The 20,943-nt window shown below is 44.4% G+C and overlaps 1 protein-coding gene across 2 annotated transcripts in view; it reads right to left on the bottom strand.

Moving 5' to 3' along the window:
• PRKCQ (protein kinase C theta) overlaps positions 1-20,943 on the bottom strand; it is a 65,212-nt gene that overhangs the window by 8,118 nt on the left and 36,151 nt on the right. For both annotated transcript variants that reach the window (XM_058190844.1, XM_058190845.1), the window contains exons 7-16: positions 20,315-20,400; positions 17,860-17,989; positions 17,030-17,139; positions 15,601-15,709; positions 14,416-14,576; positions 10,916-11,089; positions 8,752-8,843; positions 5,361-5,423; positions 3,637-3,775; positions 770-958 (exon numbers count right to left, since the gene is read on the bottom strand). In XM_058190844.1, the coding sequence (XP_058046827.1) occupies positions 770-958; positions 3,637-3,775; positions 5,361-5,423; positions 8,752-8,843; positions 10,916-11,089; positions 14,416-14,576; positions 15,601-15,709; positions 17,030-17,139; positions 17,860-17,989; positions 20,315-20,400 (1,253 nt within the window). The remainder of the gene's footprint in view (positions 1-769; positions 959-3,636; positions 3,776-5,360; positions 5,424-8,751; positions 8,844-10,915; positions 11,090-14,415; positions 14,577-15,600; positions 15,710-17,029; positions 17,140-17,859; positions 17,990-20,314; positions 20,401-20,943) is intronic.

Genomic DNA, 20,943 nt, shown 5'->3' with positions numbered 1-20,943 from the left:
ACCTACCGCCCACTTTTGTATCTCTGTTAATAGTAAAATTTTCTAACCGCCCACCGGTTTGGGGGGAGATGCGCGAGCTATTCTGGGACGAGGCTCTTGTTTGCAGTCGCACTATAGCACCATTTAGTTTCACTTATGTAATGTGAACTAAACTTATGCGCGGGCGATACAAATAATATATTTTCAGAAATTTAAATTGTCATGGGGAATTGTGTGAACATTTTATGAAAAGGTTTTTAAATAATGCTATGAAAATTTTTTTTAAATTTAAAATTAAAATTAATTAAATTAAAAATTAAATTAAATTAAAAAAAAAGGAAAGTGCTTCAGTATCGGACAAAACCCCTACTGCCCACCATGAAAGCTGGAACGCCCAGTAGTGGGCGGTAGGGACCAGGTTGGTGTAGGGTCTGCTTGGGTGGAGGGTTGGGGGTTGGACTAGATGACCTACAAGGTCCCTTCTAACGCTGTTCATCTGTATCTGGAGAATAGCTTGAGTCCCTCGTCTTTGTGGTAGTGCCTCAAAAATTGAAACTCTGCTATCATGTCACCCCTAGTCCTTCTTTTCATTAAACTGGATATACCCAGTTTCTGCAACCGTTCTTCGTATGTTTTAGCCTCCAGTCCCCTCATCCTCTTTGTTGCTCTTCTCTGCACTCTTTCTAGAGTCTCCACATCTTTTTTACATCGTGGCGACCAAAACCGGATGGACGGGATATTCAAACTGGAAACACCCCTGTTCTGGTGTAGTGGAATCTCCCAACCTCACCTTTACTAAGAGGTCCCTTGCAATTTTGTCAAGCCAGCGGGGGTAGAATGGGCTGTCCATGCGGATGGACTGGAAGAGCTGTTCTTCATCCTGGCCGTGGAAGGGGGACTGGCCAATCAGCATCTCGTACAGAAGGACCCCGAAGGACCACCAATCAACGGCCATGTTGTATTTCTGCCCAAGAAGAATCTGCCACGGGGGGGGGGGGAAAGGGAGAGTTGAAAAACAAACAAAAGGAAGCTTAAAAGAAGGACGTTGCACACTTTAAGTCCTCGACACACGGCCACAATTGGGCTCCATATTGCTGCCGCTAAGCAAGACAGCTGCTAAGTGAATTTTGTCCCCCTTTCACGATCTTTCTTGCCACCGTTGCTAAGTTGTTAAGTGAGCTTGGCTAGGTGGCTCAGTGGCTCAGACGCGGAGCTTGTCGGTCAGACAGGTCGGCAGGTCGGCGGTTCGAATCCCTAGCATAGGTCTCCTGGCTGAGCAGGGGGATGGACTAGAGGACCTCCAAAGTCCCTTCCAGCTCTGTTATTTATTTATTTATTTATTTATTTATTTATTTTTTATTTTTTTATTTTTATTTTTTTATTTATTTTATTCAATTTTTATACCGCCCTTCTCCCGAAGGACTCAGGGCGGTGTACAGCCAAGTAAAAAGTCACAATATCAACATTAAAAGAAATTAAAACAAACATATTATAAAGTGGCCAGATTTAAAACAAATTAAAATATTAAAATATAAATAATCCAATAAAATTTTAACCCAATAAAATTGGGTTTGAATCCTTGCAAGTTCTTGAGTTAATGACCTGGTTGTTAAGTGGATTTTAAGTGAACTGCTGTGATTCCCTTAATAATTGTGGCAAGAAAGGTCCTAAATACAATTGAGCGCGTCCAGAAATATTTCACAAGAAGAGTCCTCCACTCCTCTGATCGCAAGAAAATACCTTATGCCACCAGACTTGAAATTCTGGGTTTAGAAAATTTAGAACCACGCCACCTTTGCTATGACCTGAGCATAGCTCATAAAATCATCTGCTACAATGTCCTTCCTGTCGAAGACTACTTCAGCTTCAACCACAACAATACACGAGCACACAATAGATTCAAACTTAAAATGAACCGCTCCAATCTTGATTGCAGAAAATATGATTTCAGTAACAGAATTGTTAATGCCTGGAATGCACTACCAGACTCCGTGGTCTCATCCCAAAATCATCAAAACTTTAACCTAAGACTGTCTACTGTTGACCTCACCCCATTCCTAAGAGGTCTGTAAGGGGCGTGCATAAGAGCACCAGCGTGCCTACCGTCCCTGTCCTAATGTTCCCTTTAATTGTATTCATTTTATGTATTCAATTCATGCTTAAACTTATATATATTATCTAATATGTATTTGACAAAATAAATAAATAAATAAATAAATAAATAAATAAATAAATAAATAAATAAATAAATAAATAAATAAATAAATAAATAAATACGGAGCAAAACTCGCTTAACCACCGTCGTGTTTCGGAACAGAAATTTTGGGCTTAATTGTGGTCGTAAGTCAAGGACTACCTGTCTAGAGTGCAATGCTAGACTTAACAGTGGTGACGATGGAACAGCCGCGCGATCCCAAACCACACACACACACCCTCTCCAATTTGTCCAAATCTTGTATGTTTTTCACAATTAAATCCTGCAGGGTCTCGTGAAACAATGCTGAATCCAGCAAGAGGTTAATAAAAATCTCCTGAGATTTTCAGTAACAAATGGCCCAAATTTTGAAGGATTCTCAAACACCTTCTTTCTCCTCCTGATTCTTTCTGAATCTCAGATTCCGATTTATGAGCTCAATACATTTAACAGAATAACAGAGTGGGAAGGGGCCTTGGAGGTCTTCTAGTCCAACCCCCTGCTCAAGCAGGAGACCCTGTACCAGGGGTCTCCAACCTTGGCAACTTTAAGACTTGTGGACTTCAACTCCCAGAGTTCCAGAGTTGAAGTCCACAAGTCTTAAAGTTGCCAAGGTTGGAGACCCCTGCCCTATACTATTCTGGACAAATTGTTGTCCAATCTCTTCTTAAAAACCTCCAGTGATGTAGTACCCACTACCTCTGGAATCAAGCCAGTTACACAATTGTTGTACATTGTGTACTAAGCACACAGCCATCGTTCTCAAGAATGATGGGACATGTTTTAGAACATAGAACATCAGAGTTGGAAGGGCCCTTGGAGGTCTTCTAGTCCAACCCACTGCTTGAGGAGGATACCCTATACCATTCTGGACAAATTGTTGTCCAATCTCCTCTTTAAACTCTCCAATGATAATAATAATATAATAATAATAATATTTTAATTTGTATACCACCCTTCTCCCGAAGGACTCAGGGCGGTGAACAGGCAGATAAAATACAAATACACACAATAATTAAAAACATCCCTTAAAAAACTAATTTAAATGCCCAAATGTTAAAATAACATACTCCCCCATAAAATCACAAAACTTTAAAAACCCATCAAATAAAGATAAAAATCAGGCTAGTCCAGCCATACGAAATAAATAAGTTTTAAGTTCCCACAATTTCTGAATACAAGCCATTTCATTGAATCATCGTTCTAAGTGTCAGGAAGTTTCTCCTTAGTTCTAAGTTGCTTCTCTCCTTGATTAGTTTCCACCCATTGCTTCTTGTCCTGCCCTCAGGTGCTTTGGAGAATAGCTAGACTCCCTCTTCTTTGGGACAGCCCCTGAGATACTGGAACTCTGCTATCATGTCACCCTTGGCCCTTCTCTTCACTAAACTAGACATACCCAATTCCAGCAACCGTTCTTTATATGTTCTTTTATTTTGGACGAACAAAGGCCCACGCCCACCTACCTCGGGGGCAATATAATCCGGCGTCCCGCAGAAGGTGCTGGTTTTAGCGTTGCCTACCATGTTCTCTTTGCACATGCCAAAGTCGGCGATCTTGATGTGGCCTTCTTTGTCAAGGAGAACATTATCAAGCTTGAGGTCTCTGAAAGAGGATGAAGGGTTAGCTCTATTCCTTCAAAAATCCCTTTTTGGGGGTAACTTAACTTAGTCTTCTCCAATCCCCCAATCCATTGTGGCTGCAATTCCCTGCTCCTAAAATCTATTTATTTATTTAATTTATATCCCACCTTTATTCTTTTTTTTTTGCAAGTAGAGCGATATCTCGGTACTCCTTGTTAATGCTTCTGGGAGGCATGATGAGTACCAAAAACGATGAGCACCAAACAAATTTTTCCCATAAGGAATAATGTAGTGAATCACAAGGCAGCCAACATTGACAAGTTGTAGTGTCAACTCGCAAAGCATCCCTGGCCACAGGGAAGGGGGATGGGAAACGGCGAAGCACCATGGCAGCCAAAAAACAAATGCACATTCCAGGCATATCTCTCTCAAGGCTGTCTCCCAGGGTTACCCACAGCAGCCGGTGGGGAGCGATCTCTACAACCCGCGAAATTGCTCCATTGGTGAATGTGACTGATGACACATCCTGGGGGGAGGGGGAAAAACAGGGTCATGCCTGGGTTGTAAATTATGTGGGGTTAGGGTTGGCTTCACTTGAAACATGCCAACACGAAGCTCCTAATAAATAACTGGATTTCTTTTGAAGCTTGGCTCGAGGCTCATGATTTAATTAGGGCATCTGTTGGAACCCTGACATGTAGCTTGTGCGTTGAGTACCAATCAAACAATGAGTACCTGGACAAAATTTTTGTGTCAAAATTCATTGAGTACCAAATTCGATGACTTCAAAACAGTTGAGTACCAAGATACCACTATAACTCAAGGCGGAGAACATACAGAATACAGGAAACCCTTAACTTAAAACTATTAGTTTAATGACCATTCAAAGTTGCAATGTCACTGAAAAAAGTGACTTATGGCCGTTGTTCACACTTACGACTGCTGCAGCATCCCCCCTCCATGATCGTGTGATCCAAATTTGGGCAACAATGAGAAGAACTGGCACAGAAACCCTCAAAGTTCTCTGTACTCTGATTGTTGTGACTCCAGCCCCCGAACCTGGCCCCATGCCCGAAAGTGACTCCAAGAGTGAGGGGGAAGGGCTGGTAAGGCTTACCTTGGGAGCACCGATTCCTTTGGTCCGGCTCCAGGAGCCAGAACGAGGCCAGTGGGAGGAGGTAATGAGGCCATCATCCCCTGATTCCTCCCTTCCCCAGGCTACGCCTTCAGACCCAGCTGATAATAATAATAATCAAGCTTAGATTGACCCGCGCTTCAGAAGATTAGAGAGGCGGCTTCATCAAAGGGAAGGGTGGGGCAGGAGCCCCACCCCACAGGTTATATAAGGAGCTTTGGGACTGCTCTCACTCCACGGGAAGCAAAAGTTTAGCTGAACCGTTTCAAAAAGAGCTGAGAGTCTTGCTACGTGAGTCATTTGTTTGAACTTTGGCAGGCAGCTGCGATTTCTCTGCCAGGACTAATAAGAGCCATGAATCCACTGGCTGAAGGCCAGCTCGTTAATCTGAAGTGGGGAAGGAGACAGAACACTGATCTTTTATTTGGAACTCGCAAAATTTCACGATTTTTTTTAAAAAAATAATCCCTACCTGTATATGATGCCTTTGGAATGAAGGAACTGCAGCCCACAAATAATTTCAGCAGCATAGAACCTGTAAAATGTGGAGACACTTCTTTTATCACAACAAGAACCAAAGAAGAATTTTGCTGGCTGGCTCAGATGATACGAACAATGATATTTCATTATTAATAATAAGATTTGTTGTCGTTTCTATTTGTCTACTCAATCGAATAGTGAAACCACAGAATAGAAATGAGGTTCTAACAAAGGCTTGTCCCTCGGTAGGTACATCAAAAGGTCAAGATGGAGGTGCTGTGGTCTGCCGACGGCCTGCGGAGCTAGCAGCAGACTCGGACAGTGAGGAGGCTGGGGAGGAACATGGGCCAGTCCTGGAGTATGGGAAAGGCTCGGACGAGGGCTCTGCGTCAGAGGCAGAGATGGGGCCAGGGACATCTGGGAGTTATGTGCTGACTCCGGAGCCTCCAGAGTCTGACGTCAGCGAGGCAGAGGAACAGGGGGAGCCTGTTCCCAGTGCATGCAGGCGCAGAGCTGCCAGAAGGCAAGAACAGTTAAGACAAAAGGGGTGACTCGGGAGTAAGGCTTGGAGATGATTGGCCCCTCCCATAAGACATAAAGGAGGAGCAAAGGCACGTGAGCCTTTGCAGGAAGCAACGTTGTTCGTTCTGGTCGGTTTAAATTCTGAAGCTCTGTTTTGACTCTGTGTTCTGTGTAGCCTTGCAAAGCTAATTGCCAATTAGGCAAGGGAGTTAAAGGTGGGTGCTTATCAGCCTTATCCCGAAGGACTGTGGCAGACTTCTGTCGGATTCCTTACAAACTATTTGTGACTCATCACGGGCTGCGAACGAACGGAATTCACAGCCATTGAAATAAAAAGAGGGTTTTGGGGACTAACTGTGTGCTTTTTACTGTCTCAGGAAGCCTAGGTCAGAACAGGAGGTTATTGTTACAGGCACACAGCTTAGTGTGCTGTCAGTCTATTGAGAATTTAATAAAAGTACATAAATTTATGTTGGTTGGTTGATTATGTTCCATCAAGTCATTGTTGACTCGTAGCAACCACACAGATAGATTTTGCTCCAAACAGAAGGCTGGCAGAACCTTAATGCCAAAGCCCACTGCAACTACATAGCAAAAAAGGCCCTAAGAGTTGTAAAACTAATTCTACGCAGCTTCTTTTCTAAAAACTCTACACTACTAACCAGAGCATACAAAACATTTGCCAGACCTATTCTTGAATACAGCTCATCCGTCTGGAACCCATACCTCATCTCTGACATAAATACAATAGAACGAGTCCAGAAATATTTCACTAGAAGAGTCCTTCACTCCTCCGAAAACAACAAAATACCTTATGCCACCAGACTTGAAATCCTGGGATTAGAAAACTTACCACTCCGTCGACTCCGACATGACCTGTGTTTAACACACAAAATCATCTATAGCAATATCCTTCCTATAAAAGACTACTTCAGCTTCAATCGCAATATTACAAGAGCAAAAAATAGATTCAAGCTAAACATTAACCGCTTCAATCTTGATTGCAGAAAATATGACTTCTGTAACAGAGTTGTTAATGCTTGGAACTCACTACCTGACTCCATAGTCTCTACTCAAAATCCCAAAATCTTCAACCAAAAACTGTCTACTATTGACCTCACCCCATTCCTAAGAGAACTATAAGGGGCGTGCATAAGAGCACAATAGTGCCTACCGTTCCTGTCCTATTGTTCCCTTCATTATATCAAATTAATATTATTGATGCATATTTTTACTTATATATTTTCTTCAATACATGTTGTTTTATCTATGACAATTGTTTGTGTATACTGTTGTGACAAAATAAAATAAAAAAAATAAAAATAAAAAAACCCATCTATGAATGCCGACTAGCAGTCAGAAGACCTCTTTTAATTTCACAACCTATCACAGACTTAAGCATAGTTTCAAGTAGGAAATTGGGACCATCCTAGACCAAGCAGAGGTCCAAAAAGGCTACAGAATTCCTTCCTGGAAGGTTGGCACCCTGACAAATTGGCCATCAACAGACACATAGACATAAACATTATCTATATATTATGCAAAAGAGGCAATTCACAGGCCCAAAAGGGAAACAAAAAGACCAAAACACCTCCCGACCAGTAATAAGTATCCAGATGAGCATTGATTAACTCCAAGATTAATATCAGACTAACGAGCAAGTAAACAATACCCCCAATCAAGGAACTGCCAAACAAGCTGACAATAAACAGCCCAATCAAAGAACCCCCCCCCAAAACCCATTCCAACCAAAATTGATAGGACAAGCCACTAGAATATAAATTGAAAGTAAACCCTACTTCCCTACTAGTACTGAAGATGTTACATAGTTGGGTAGTAAAAGATCTGCAACAGTGGTGGGTTTCCAATTTTTTTACTACCGGTTCTGTGGGTGTGGCTTGGTGGGTGTAGCATGGCTTGGTGGGCATGGCTTGGTGGGCGTGGCAGGGGAAGGACACTGTAAAATCTCCATTCCCTCCCCAATCCAGAGGAAGGTTACTGCAAAATCCCCATTTCCTCCCGATCAGCTGGGACTCAGAGGCAAGAGAATAGATGGGGGCGGGGCCAGTCAGAATTTTTACGACCGGTTCTGTGGGTGTGGCTTGGTGGGCGTGGCAGGGGAAGGATACTGTAAACTCTCCATTCCCGCTGCACTCCAGGGGAAGGATATTGCAAAATCTCCATTCCCTCCCCACTCCAGGGGAAGTATGCTACAAAATCCCCATTTCTTCCTGAACAGCTGGGACTCGGGAGGCAGAGAATAGATGGGGGCGGGGCCAGTCAGAATTTTTACGACCGGTTCTGCGAGTGTGGCTTGGTGGGCGTGGCAGGGGAAGGATACTGTAAACTCTCCATTCCCGCTGCACTCCAGGGGAAGGATATTGCAAAATCTCCGTTCCTTCCCCACTCCAGGGGAAGTATGCTACAAAATCCCCATTTCTTCCTGAACAGCTGGGACTCGGGAGGCAGAGAATAGATGGGGTCGGGGCCAGTCAGAATTTTTACGATCGGTTCCGCGAGTGTGGCTTGGTGGGCGTGGCAGGGGAAGGACACTGTAAAATCTCCATTCCCTCCCCAATCCAGAGGAAGGTTACTGCAAAATCCCCATTTCCTCCCAATCAGCTGGGACTCAGGAGGCAGAGACTAGATGGGGGCGGAGCCAGTCAGAATTTTTACTACCGGTTCTCGGAACTACTCAAAATATCCGCTACCAGTTCTCCAGAACTAGTCAGAACCTGCTGAAACCCACTCTGGTCGGCAAGAAAACAACCAATCTCAGAGAGCACCAAGGACCGGACAGTTCCACCTTGAGCTACAAATATTCTCTCCCATTGAATTTGAGAAAACCAGGCCCACCTCACCTTGCTCGGTCCATTTCAAATTTATGGCAGTTCTGAATATGGAACATCAGATCTCCGCCATTGAGGTACTCCATTACAAAGAAGAGGTTCTCCTAGCAAGGGACAAAAGAATGACTTTACTACCGGTTCGCATTGTGCCCGCATGCGCAGAAGCTTTGTTGAATTCCGATTATAAAATATGCATGTCAATTATTGCGGAAAGGTTAAAAACCATTTTAGATAAATATATACACCCGGATCAAAATGGCTTCCTGCCTGGTTTGACAAATTAAAAATAATACCCGGACCATAATTGACTATAGTGACCAGACGTCCTGCTTTTGGCGGGACAGTCCCGCTTTTTAATAATTTGTCCTGCGTCCCGCGGCATTTCAAAAAAGTCCCGATTTTTCCCCCACTTCCATTCTGAAAATGGGAGGCGGCAACGCAAGAGGAGGAGGAGGAGGCGGAGAAGGGGGAGTGGCAGAGAAGGGGGCGCGAGATCGCCCGCTGCCTGGAAGAGCCGAGAGGAGAGCCGAGGAGAGCCGAGCCTGCCTGGAAGAGCCGAGAGGAGAGCTAAGGAGAGCCGAGCCTGCCTGGAAGAGCCGAGAAGCAGCAGCCGCTCCTCCTCCTTCAGCCAGGTGGCGAGACTCAGCGCGCATGTGCAGCGCCCCCCCCACCGGTCAATGGTGTCCTGCTTTGCCATCGCTGAAATCTGGTCACTTTATAATTGACATATTAGAGTATTACGAAGTACACCCAGAGAAACAAGTTTCACTGGTTTTCCTTGATGTCCCAAAAGCTTTTGATAATTTGAATTGGAGATTTATGATACAACAAATTAAAAAAAACGGAATGCGGATCCGTGTTTGAAAAAAATGATTGAAAAAATGTATTCAAAGCAAACTGCAAGGGTTAATTATTAATCAAGATACAACAGATAAATTTGAAATAACAAAAGGTGTAAGACAGGGGTGTCCACTCTCCCCACTTCTCTTTATACCATCATTGGAGCCACTCTTAAAAAAAAATTAGGGAAGAGCGGGAGATAAAAGGATTGAAAATAAAAAAAACGAGGAGTACAAATTGCAAGCCTTTGCTGATGATACGGTTTTGATAATCGAGGAACCCTTAAAATCAGGCCCCAAATTGATTAAAAAAATTAGAAGAATTTGGCATCGTGGCAGGCTTAAAAATTAATAGGGAGAAATCTAAATTGCACCGATCACTTTTGATGACGTTCGGGTCAGTGGGCGGAGCCTCCCGCCGGTTTTACTACCGGTTCTATAGAACCGGTCCGAACCGGGGGCAACCCACCACTGATGCGGTGGGGGGGACAGCGCGCATGCACAGGGTCATGTGTGCATTGCATTTTAGGGGTTTGGGCCAGTGGTGGGATTCAGCCAGTTCGCACCACTTCGGGAAAACCGGTTGTTAACTTTCTGAGCAGTTTGGCAAACTGGTTGTTGGAAGAAATCATTATGGCAGAGAACCAGTTGTTAAATTACTTGAATCCCACTGTTGTGCCTCGCCTGCCCCCCTCTCCGCAGCCGGGCCCCTCTCATCTTCTGCTATCTCAGCCAGAGACTGATAATGAAGACGAATGGCCTGGCATGCCTCCAGCCCCCAGTCCTGGCACCATGCCCGGACAGACCGAGCAAACAAACCTCCCCCCGATAGCATGTGCGCCTGAAGCCAGCCACGAATTGCCGGCAGCTGGGGACGAAACGATGCAGTGGATAGATCCACGCTTCCGGAGAATGGAGAGGCGGCGTCAGCAAAAGGAAGGGAGGGGCAGGCCTGGATAAGTGCTGAGTCATGGAGCCACACCCCACGGCCTATATAAAGGATCTGCTTTCTGGCATTCTTTGAGTCAGGCAAAATCTAATCTGGATTGCTGAAGTCACACCTTGGACTCCTGCCTGCCCTGAGAACTCTAACAGAACTTTGGCAAAGCTGCAGAGGCTTTGTGGCCACGCTTGATACAGACTTCCCCGACCCGGCTGTCAGAGGAGGAGTGGGACATGACACCCACCACTGGTTTGGGCCCACACACGCACATTCACTCACGCGCACGCGCTTTGGCACTCAGTCCGGAAACGGTTAAGCATCACTGCTCTAGAGAGGCAGCACCTGTGTTATTTGGACAAAGTGGCTGATTGATTGATTCATGTATCTTTTTAACCTTAGTTTGGAAAGTACAGAAGACGTGGGTGAGAAATGGGTGCTCCCAAGCCAGCGAGAGGACACGCTTCTCCACCATAGTACATTCCACGTCATCGTCCATCAGAACCACTTCTTTCTTCAGGGCTTTCATGGCGAAAAACTGGTTTGTGGTTTTGAGCTCGACGAGGAAAACCTGGAGCAAAACAACAACAACACACACACACACACATCAAGGAGCAGGTGAGACGAGCAAAGTCACAAACGTCGGAAGCAGGGGTGAAATGTAAAATTTGTTACTACCGGTTCTATGGGGGTGGCTTGGTGGGGGTGGGTGGGTAATGTGACTGGGTAGGCATGGCCAACTTTTTTTTTCTTTAGTTTTAAAAGCATTTTTTCTACAACCTTTTCTGTTGTGGCTCCAGCCCCCGAACCAGGCCCCATGCCCGAAAGTGAGGGGGAAGGGCCAGTAAGGCTTACCTCAGGAGCACCGATTCCTTTGGCCCGGCTCCAGGAGCCAGAACCAGACCAGTCAGAGGACGTAATGAGGCCGTCATCCCCTGATTCCTCCCTTCCTCAGGCTACGCCTTCAGACCCAGCTGATAATAATAATAATCAAGCTTGGATCGACCCGCGCTTCAGAAGATTAGAGAGGCGGGGTCAGCAAAGGGGCCTCTGTGGCTCAGACTGCTAATGCAGTCTGTTATTAACAGCAGCTGCCTGCAATTACTGCAGGTTCTAGTCCCACCAGGCCCAAGGTTGACTCAGCCTTCCATCCTTATAAGGTAGGTAAAATGAGGACCCAGATTGTTGGGGGCAATAAGTTGACTTTGTATATAAATATACAAATAGAATGAAGACTATTGCTAACATAGTGTAAGCCGCCCTGAGTCTTCGGAGAAGGGTGGGATATAAATGCAATTTTTTTTTAAAAAGGGGGAAGGGTGGGGCAGGAGCCCCACCCCACAGGATATATAAGGAGCTTTGGGACTGCTCTCACTCCAAAGGAAGCAAAAATTAGCTGAACCATTTCAAAGAGAGCTGAAAGTCTTACTCTGTGAGTCATTTGTTTGAACTTTGGCAGGCAGCTGCGATTTCTCTGCCAGGACTGATAAGAGCCATGAATCCACTGGCTGAAGGCCAGCTCGTTGCTCCAAAGTGGGGAAGGAGACAGAACATCTTCGTCCAATGAGGTTGTAGAAAAAATGCTTTTAAAAGCCTCTGACGATCCCAGCTGAGCTGCACGATCGTCAGAGGCTTTTTTTTTAACTTTTAAAAGCATTTTTTCGGCCGAAGAAAAAATGCTTTTAAAAGTAAAAGAAAAAACAACCTCTGATGATCATGCGGCTCAGATGGGCATGGACGGGGGGCAGGGATTTTTGCTACCAGTTCTCCGAACCACCCGCCACCATCGTTACCGGATTGGGCGATCCGGTCCAAACTGGGAGCATTTCACCCCTGGTCGGAAGATAATTCACACCTACGGGTCGGAGGGCTTTGTATCAGTTTGCAATCAGTTGTGGATCTGTACAGACTGTTATGTTAGGTCTACAGTTAATCCTCGACTTACAACCGTTCATTTTAGTGACCGTTGGAAATTATAACAGCACTCAAAAAAGTGACATGATCATTTTTCACGTGACTGTTGGCACGTGATTAAAATTCAGATGCAACTGACAACAGACTCATATTTATGATGGTTGCAGTGTCCCAGGGTCACATGGTCCGCTCAGAAGTGCTTCAATGACTCTCTAAAAAGATGCAAATGACCGGCTGTCTGCAAGGAATATAAATCTTTCCATTCTCCACCATCCAGTCAGAGCTGAAGAAGCTTCTTGGATGAGGAAGTGAAACGTCTTCAAAGAAGAAAAAAAAACCCAAGAAAGTCCAGTTGCCTCTTGAAAAAGCACTTTCGGGACAACCACGACCTGGATGACTGAGAATCTCTTGAGACTTTTAACCATCACACTATCTTAAGAACTGCAGTGATTCATTTAATAACCGTGGCCTGAAAAGTCGTAAAAATGGGGCAAAACCTTTTTGTTTTATCGTGCAGGGCTGGCCTAACGTATTTTAAAGTTTGGTTTTAATATGGTTTTATTATTCTTTTATCTTTCGGCCTAATTGAATTTGGTTTTTTAATATATTTTTTTTGTTTACATTTATACCCCGCCCTTCTCCGAAGACTCAGGGCGGCTTACAGTGTATAAGGCAATAGTCTCATTCTATTTGTATATTTTTACAAAGTCAACTTATTGCCCCCCCAACAATCTGGGTCCTCATTTTACCTACCTTATAAAGGATGGAAGGCTGAGTCAACCTTGGGCCGGGCTCGAACCTGCAGTAATTGCAGGCTACTGTGTTCTTAATAACAGGCTTTACCAGCGTGAGCTAAACCGGCCCGGTTTCTTAATTTTTGTAATCTTGTTTTTATCTGGCTGTGAACCGCTCTGAGTCCTTTGGGAGAAGGGCGGTATATAAATCTAATAAATAAATAAATAAATAAATAAATAAATAAATAAATAAATAAACCAACCTCAGTTAATAACTCTCTCTCTCTTAGCAATAGAACTTTTGGGCTCCATTGTGTTTGTAAGTCGAGGACTATCTATATTTAGCAGCGGAGTCAAATTACTTCTGGGCCAGGAATGGTTTGAAATCATGGCAAAAGTGGACTTTTTGTATATTTCACCTCAACTCTGAGTTTATGAGAGAACTGGCTTCCGATTGGCAGGAAATTTGGCTGTTGTTTCAGAGGGTCTTTTCAATATAACAGAGGAATGGTGGCTTAGCAGCTCTCCAGCTACCCCTTCATACAAGTAGCAAGAGTGAAGGAAATGAGGATTTTGGAGTGAAAAGGACAGAATTGTTGTGACTCTGGCCCCCGAGCCTGTTCCCATGGAGGAGAGTGACTCAGAAAGTGAGGGAGAGGAGCCAGCAAGGCCTCCCTCGCCAGGACCCTCCTCGCTGGCATCGCCCCAAGTTCCAGCTGCAGGCCAGGAGGAGGAGCTGACAAGGTCTCCCTCTCCTGCACCCTCCTCCCCCTCCCTGGCAACGCCTCAAGTCCCAGCTGTTGACGATCAATCCTGGGTAGATCCGATGCAGTGACATAAGGATAAGTGTGCGCAGCAGAGGAAAAGGTGTGGCAGGCTCAGAGATTGCTGAGTCACTGAGCCACACCCCACAGGGTATAAAAGTGGGTGGAGCTGCCATGTGGCCCTTGTGACGGACAAAAAACTACCAAGGGTGCACTGCAGCTCGGTTATTGGAGGGTTAAAGGACTTTGTCAGTGAGTTTTGGCAACGGATCTTGGATACGAGATAACGGACTCAGAACTTGGCAAGTATTTCCTCAGCTGAAGAAAATCAGGTCTGTAGCAAATAAAAAGACTGGGAGATATGCGTCTTGCGTTTGCTCTGTGCAGTGGGGAGGGGGACATAACAAGAACTATGAAAATGACTATACACGCCCTGCTGCGTAATTTAAAAATCAACTTTCTTTTTCTCCTCGCTATCACCTTACCTTGCCAAAACTTCCTTTCCCCAGTATTCTGTGCAAGTAAAAATCATTGATGGTTAATTTTGGCAATTCGACTTGAACGTCTTTCCTCAGTTCCAGTTCTACTGGAGAATCAGAAACCGGGAGGTCATCTGCTGGCGATTCCCAGGAAATTCCTTGTGGTTCTATAAAAAAATTCCAGGGCATTCGTGTTGAAATATACTCATTTTTAAAAAAAAACCACATTTCATTCCATCCTTTAAGGCATAAAATCATGCGACATGATACTACACAAGGAATCTCCAAACTTAGTAACTTTAAGAGTTGTGGTGGACTTCAACTCTGTCAGAGTTTGTTGCAGCACACACAATCGGACACAATTAAATAATTCTGCAGGATTCAACTACATAAGAAAATGTCTTTTACATACAATACCATTGTAGGTTTTTTTCACGTTGTAAAGAGAAATAGCAAGTACCAAATGGAAGCACAAAAGGGAGGAGGCAAAATGGAGAAGCTACTGCCCTCAAGCTTATATACAGAGCAGTTAAGCCACGCCCAGGCTCCAAACTGTCTCTTATGGCCCCATACAACAAATACAATGTTTCAGTTACCAAACAGCCCTCAATGACTGACCTGTTGCTATGCCCTATGAATATACTCTGACAAACTCCCAGAATTCCTCAGTCTGTCATGCTGGTTTGCTAGGCGTATGTGTGTGTGTGATTTAATTAAAGTCAACATACAGGTAGTCCTCGACTTACAACATACAGGTAATTCTCGACTTCATTTAACGGCCGTTCGGAGTCACAAACGTGAATAAAGCGACTTATGACCAATTTTTCACACTTACAACCATTGCAGCATCCCCATGGCCATGCGATCAAAATTCAGACGCTTGGCAACGGACTCATATTTATGATGGTCACAATGTCCCGGGGGTCGCTCAAGTGATCCCCTCCCAACAAGCAAAATCAATGGGGAAGCCAGATTCACTTAACAACTGTGTTACCGTGTTACTAACTTAGGAATTGCTGTGATCCGCTTAACAAAGGTCGTAAAACGGGCAAAACTCACGGAGCACGTTTCTCACTTAGCAAAAGAAATGTTGGGCTCACTTGTGGTCGTAAGTTAAGGACTACCTGTATAGGGCCAGAGGTAAGGAAAAAATTCTGCTAACTAGGAAAACGGACTAATAAAATGAAATACCTTTTCTGCTTGTTGGGGGCACAGAAGGGCTGAGCGGCTCCTCCTTCACACAGGAGATTTCAACTGGTCCTTCTCGTAAAATCCGCTCTGAATCACGCAGGCTTCGGGCCTGAATCAACACAAAACATACAAGGGTGGGCAGGGAAAAAAAAAAAGAACACATCCATGCAACATGGGAAAGGGCAGGGAAGGAAGGAAGGAGGGAAGGAGAGGAAAGGGAAGGGAGGGAGGGAAGGAAGGAAGGAGGGAAGGAGAGGAAAGGGAAGGGAGGGAGGGAAGGAAGGAAGGAGGGAAGGAAGGAAGGAGAGGAAAAGGGAGGGAAGGAAGGAAGGAAGGAGGAAGAAGGAAGGAGGAAGGAGGAGGAAGGAAGGACAGAAGGAAGGAGAGAAAAGGGGAGGGAAGGAGGGAAGGAGAGGAAAGGGAAGGGAGGGAGGGAAGGAAGGAAGGAGGGAAGGAAGGAAGGAGAGGAAAAGGGAGGGAAGGAAGGAAGGAAGGAGGGAAGAAGAGGAAAGGGAAAGGAGGGAGGGAAGGAAGGAAGGACAGAAGGAAGGAGAGAAAAGGGGAGGGAAGGAAGGAAGGAGAGGAAGGAGAGGAAAAGGGAGGGAAGGAAGGAGGGAAGGAGAGGAAAGGGAAAGGAGGGAGGGAAGGAAGGAAGGAAGAAGAGAAAAGGGGAGGGAAGGAAGGAAGGAGAGGAAAAGGGAGGGAAGGAAGGAAGGAGGGGGAGGGAGGAAGGGAGGAAGGAAGTGAGAGGGATGGAAGAAGAGAAATAGTGGGAAGGAGGGAAGGAAGGAAGGTGAGAAGGAAGGAAGGAGGGAAGGAAAGGAAAGGGGAGGGAAGGAAGGAAGGAGGGAAGGAGAGGAAAGGGAAGGGAGGGAGGGAAGGGAGGGAGGGAAGGAAGGAGAGAAAAGGGAAGGAAGGAAGGACAGGAAAAGGGAGGGAAGGAAGAAAGGAAGGGGAGGGAGGGAGGAAGGAAGGAAGGAAGGAAGGGGGAGGGAGGGAGGGACGAAGGAAGGAAGGTAGGTCCTTAGCGGCACTGTGGTTAGAATGCAGTATTGCAAGCAAACTCTGCCCACTGCCAGTTCAATCCTGACAGCCTCAACCTTGACTCAGCCTTCCATCTTTCCAAGGTTGGTAAAACAAAGACCCAGATTGTTGGGGGGCAATATGCTGATTCTGTAAACCGCTTAGTGAGGGCTGTAAAACAGGGTGAAGCGGTATATAAGTCTAAATGCTACGGCTATTGTTACTGGGCTTCAACTCCCAGAATTCCCTAGCCAAATGCTCTGCTAGGGGAATCTGTTGTCCGGAGGAGCAGTTGTCAACCACGGACAACTCACAGTGACCGCAAACAAAGAGATATTCTCCATTTATTTCCCTCCCGTCCATCTTTCTTTACAAAACCAACCCTCAGGACGTCCAGCTTCCTCACTTGTTGCCTGCTTTCAATCAGCGCCAAGGCTTCCGCCATGAGTTTCTGGTTCACGCCGCAAAGATTCGCCACTTTGGTCTGGCATTTGTGGTGGACGTTCATTGCGCAGGCTGCAAGGCAGAGACCAAGTCACCAATCAGAACTCCGGCTTCGAAACGGCTTGTGAGACGTGTGTGGTGGTTTTTTTGCCCAAAACTGAAATTATTGCTTTAATTTTTCTAACATTTTATTCCTAAATCGTTCAACGCCTTGATAGGACATAAAAGATAAAGGTAAAGGTTCTTGTTATGTCCCCCTCCCCACTTCACAGAGCAAACGCAAAGACGTGTATCTCCCAGTCTTTTTATTTGCTACAGACCTGATTTTCTTCAATTGAGGAAATACTTGGCAGTGACCGTGCAAAGGCCTGCCAAGTTCTGAGTCCGTTATCTCGTGTCCAAGGTCCGTTGCCAAAACTCACTGACAAAGTCCTTTAACCCTCCAATAACCGAGCTGCAGTGCACCCTTGGTAGTTTTTTGTCCGTCACAAGGGCCACATGGCAGCTCCACCCACTTTTATACCCTGTGGGGTGTGGCTCAGTGACTCAGCAATCTCTGAGCCTGCCACATCTCTTCCTCTGCTGCGTACGCTTATCTCTTTGTCGCTGCCTCGAATCAATCCAGGATTGATCGTCAGCAGCTGGGACTTGAGGCGTTGCCAGGGAGGAGGAGGAGGAGGGTGCAGGAGAGGGAGGCCTTGTCAGCTCCTCCTCCTGGCCTGCAGCTGGAACTTGGGGCAGTGCCAGCGAGGAGGGTCCTGGCGAGGGAGGGAAATTGTGGTTCCAACTCACCGTCGCATTTTAAGCCCTGCCGTGCCAGGCCCCAGAGCAGCGTTCCACAATGGTCACAGAAGGTGGGGCTTTTATAATTGTACACTTTGAAGCGATGGGGCATGTCGATCTTAAACCTTTCCTTGTGGAACTGGAAGGAAAAGAAGGAAAAATTAGGTTTAAACACATCCCTGTAGCTTTGAACTGGTAGCTGTGATTTCACATTGTTGTATATACAGCAATGGCCAAAATATTGATTAATATTGATATATTGACCATCAATTGTGTTGTAAATGTTGTACCTTGATGAACGTATCTTTTCTTTTATGTACACTGAGAGCATATGCACCAAGACAAATTCCTTGTGTGTCCAATCACACTTGGCCAATAAATTCTATTCTATTCTATTCTAATTGTGGAAACCTTTTGGGGAAAAGTGTATTTTTCAGGTTTGATGGCTAATAACACCACTTTTTTTTTTTGGAGTTTCAAGATAATCCTATTCCACTGCTGGAATGGCTTGGGAATAGCCCAGACCTTCACCCAATGGAAAATCTAGGGAGCCGACTAAAGAAACTGGTTAGTCAGAAGCGACCCAGCAGTAAAACCCAGTTAATAGAAGCCATCATTCAATCTTGGTTTCACATTATAATAACAGCTGCAGAACTGCAGAACAGACTTGGTTCACTCCATGGGAAGATATTGTAAGGCCATAATTCATGCTAAAGGTTACCCAACTAAGTATTAACTGACATGGTGATCATTTTTGTATATCTCGTTTTTTCTATGTCTTTCACTTTTCTTATATACTGTAACTGCTCTTCTAAGAACAAATCCTTCATAAAAGTTATTGCATTACATTCTTGATTAAATTATCTTTCTACTGATATATAATTTTATGTACTACTCCCCCCCCCAAAAAAAGTGGTGTTATTAGCTAGTTTTAGAAAAATACACTTTCCCCAAAAGGTTTCCACAATTTTGGCCACTACTGTATACTAATTTATATTTGCATGCTGCCCAAATCTTGAGGCATCTGGGAAACTTACAACTATCAAAGAAATTACAACATCATCAATAAACCATACAAGTTCCATCAGATGCATTCACACAGTACGCTAATCTTAGCTAGTGTTGGGTTTGTATGATTTATAGATAGTCCTTGACTTAAAACCATTCATTTAGTGACCGTCCGAAGTTACAACGGCATTCAAAAAAGTAACTTCTGACTGTATTTCACACTTATGACCATCGCAACATCCCCATGGTCACGTGATCGAAGTTCGGGTTCATATTTATGACGGTAGCAATGTCGCTGGGGTCATGGGATTCCTTTTGTGACCGTCTGACAAGCAAAGTCAACGGGGAAGCCAAATTCACGTAACATGTTACTAACTTAACCACTTCAGTGATTCACTTAACAATTGTGGCAAGAAAGGTCGTAAAACGGGGCAAAATTCACTTAACAAAGGTCTTTGCTTAGCAACAATTTCTGGGCTCGCTTGTGATCGTAAGTCGAGGACATAGGGATTACCTCAGGAAGCAGGTAAACAATTACTTTTGCGGTTATTCTCGTTTTAACATTTCTGTTGAGTTACAAAATATTGTAAGATATAAATACAGAAGTAAATAGGAAAACAGTGAGGAAGGAGAGGGGGAAGAGAAGTGAGGAAGGATAACAGAAAGAAAAGAAAAATAAACATTGGCTTTTGACTCTGTTGCAGTAAAATAAGGCATTAACATCAAATCGCAACTTTTTGTTTTTCCATAATAATATAGAATAGAATTTTTAGAATAGAATAGAATTTTATTGGCCAAGTGTGATTGGACACACAAGGAATTTGTCTTGGTGCATATGCTCTCAATGTACATAAAAGAAAAGATACGTTCATCAAGGTACGACATTTACAACACAATTGATGGTCACTTGATTGATGGTCACAATATTGATTGATGGTCACAATATGAGCACTGTTTCTGAGAACAGTGGAACAACTTGCCTCCAGAAGTTGTGAATTCTCAAACACTGGATTTTTTAAAGAAGAGAATGGACAATTATTTGTCTGAAATGTTACGGGTCTTCTGCTTGAGCAGAGGGTTGGACTAGAAGACCTCTAAGGTCCCTTCCAACTCTGTTATTCTATATTCTATAAAGATCTATCAAGCTACTGGGTAAAACCCAAAATCAAAGTTTCATTCTTTTCCACTTCAAGCACAAAGTTCAGATGCTTTGTCTCCATGTGGAAACAAAAGTACTTATGTCCTTTTCTTTAATCAAAATAGTCAATTTTGCCATTTTAAACTAACCTTTGTGGTTATTCTCATTGTACCCTGAGCTAGTAACTCTCCCTGGCTTCACATGGCATGCTAAGACAGACAAAATCAAACCAAGGTTATCATAGCCAAGTTTAGTGCCTCCGTGTTGGGTAACTCTAGCTACCAAGCCACAAAAGTAACGCAACCCCAACAAACCTACCATCGTTTCTCTACTGTTAACAGCCGATCCGGTACACTTTGCGATAACTTTGTCAATACACTTCTTGTGAATTGCAGCATTGCATTCTGGAGGAAAAAGAGATCGTTTTCACTATTAAGAAAAAAAGTTGTACAGGTGACACAAAAAGACCACAACACAAATTATACTCTTTTACACAAGATTGGACGGAAAGACGGCACGATGGGGCAAAGGAAACAATTCAGTTTGGTCCCAGTCAGGAGCGGCAACTGGTTTTGGACAACAAAAACCATCTAAAACAGGATAGCTCAACCTTGGCAACTTTTAAGACTTGTGGACTTCAACTCCCAAAGTTCCTCAGCCAGCTTTGCTTTCTCCCTTCTTCTCTGAGATATTCATTCAAATCCTCCTTGAAAACCATTTGTCTAAAATAGCAGAGGGTTTCCTGCTTGAGCAGGGGGTTGGACTAGAAGACCTCCAAGGTCCCATCCAACTTTGTTCTGTGGGTTGTTGTTGTTTTTTCCCCAAGTTCAGCCTTGCATAAAAATTTGCCTCTGGAACTTGTGTGTTTGTGTGTGTGTTTATGCGTAAGAGTCCCAGCCTCTCCAGTCTCAGGAGCAACCACTGAGGCTCTGTTAAATTCGACCCAC

Source organism: Ahaetulla prasina, chromosome 7 (genome assembly GCF_028640845.1).
Source record: "Ahaetulla prasina isolate Xishuangbanna chromosome 7, ASM2864084v1, whole genome shotgun sequence".
In the NCBI taxonomy this organism is placed as follows: Eukaryota; Metazoa; Chordata; class Lepidosauria; order Squamata; family Colubridae; genus Ahaetulla; species Ahaetulla prasina.
This window is presented reverse-complemented; position numbering and strand designations above follow the sequence as displayed.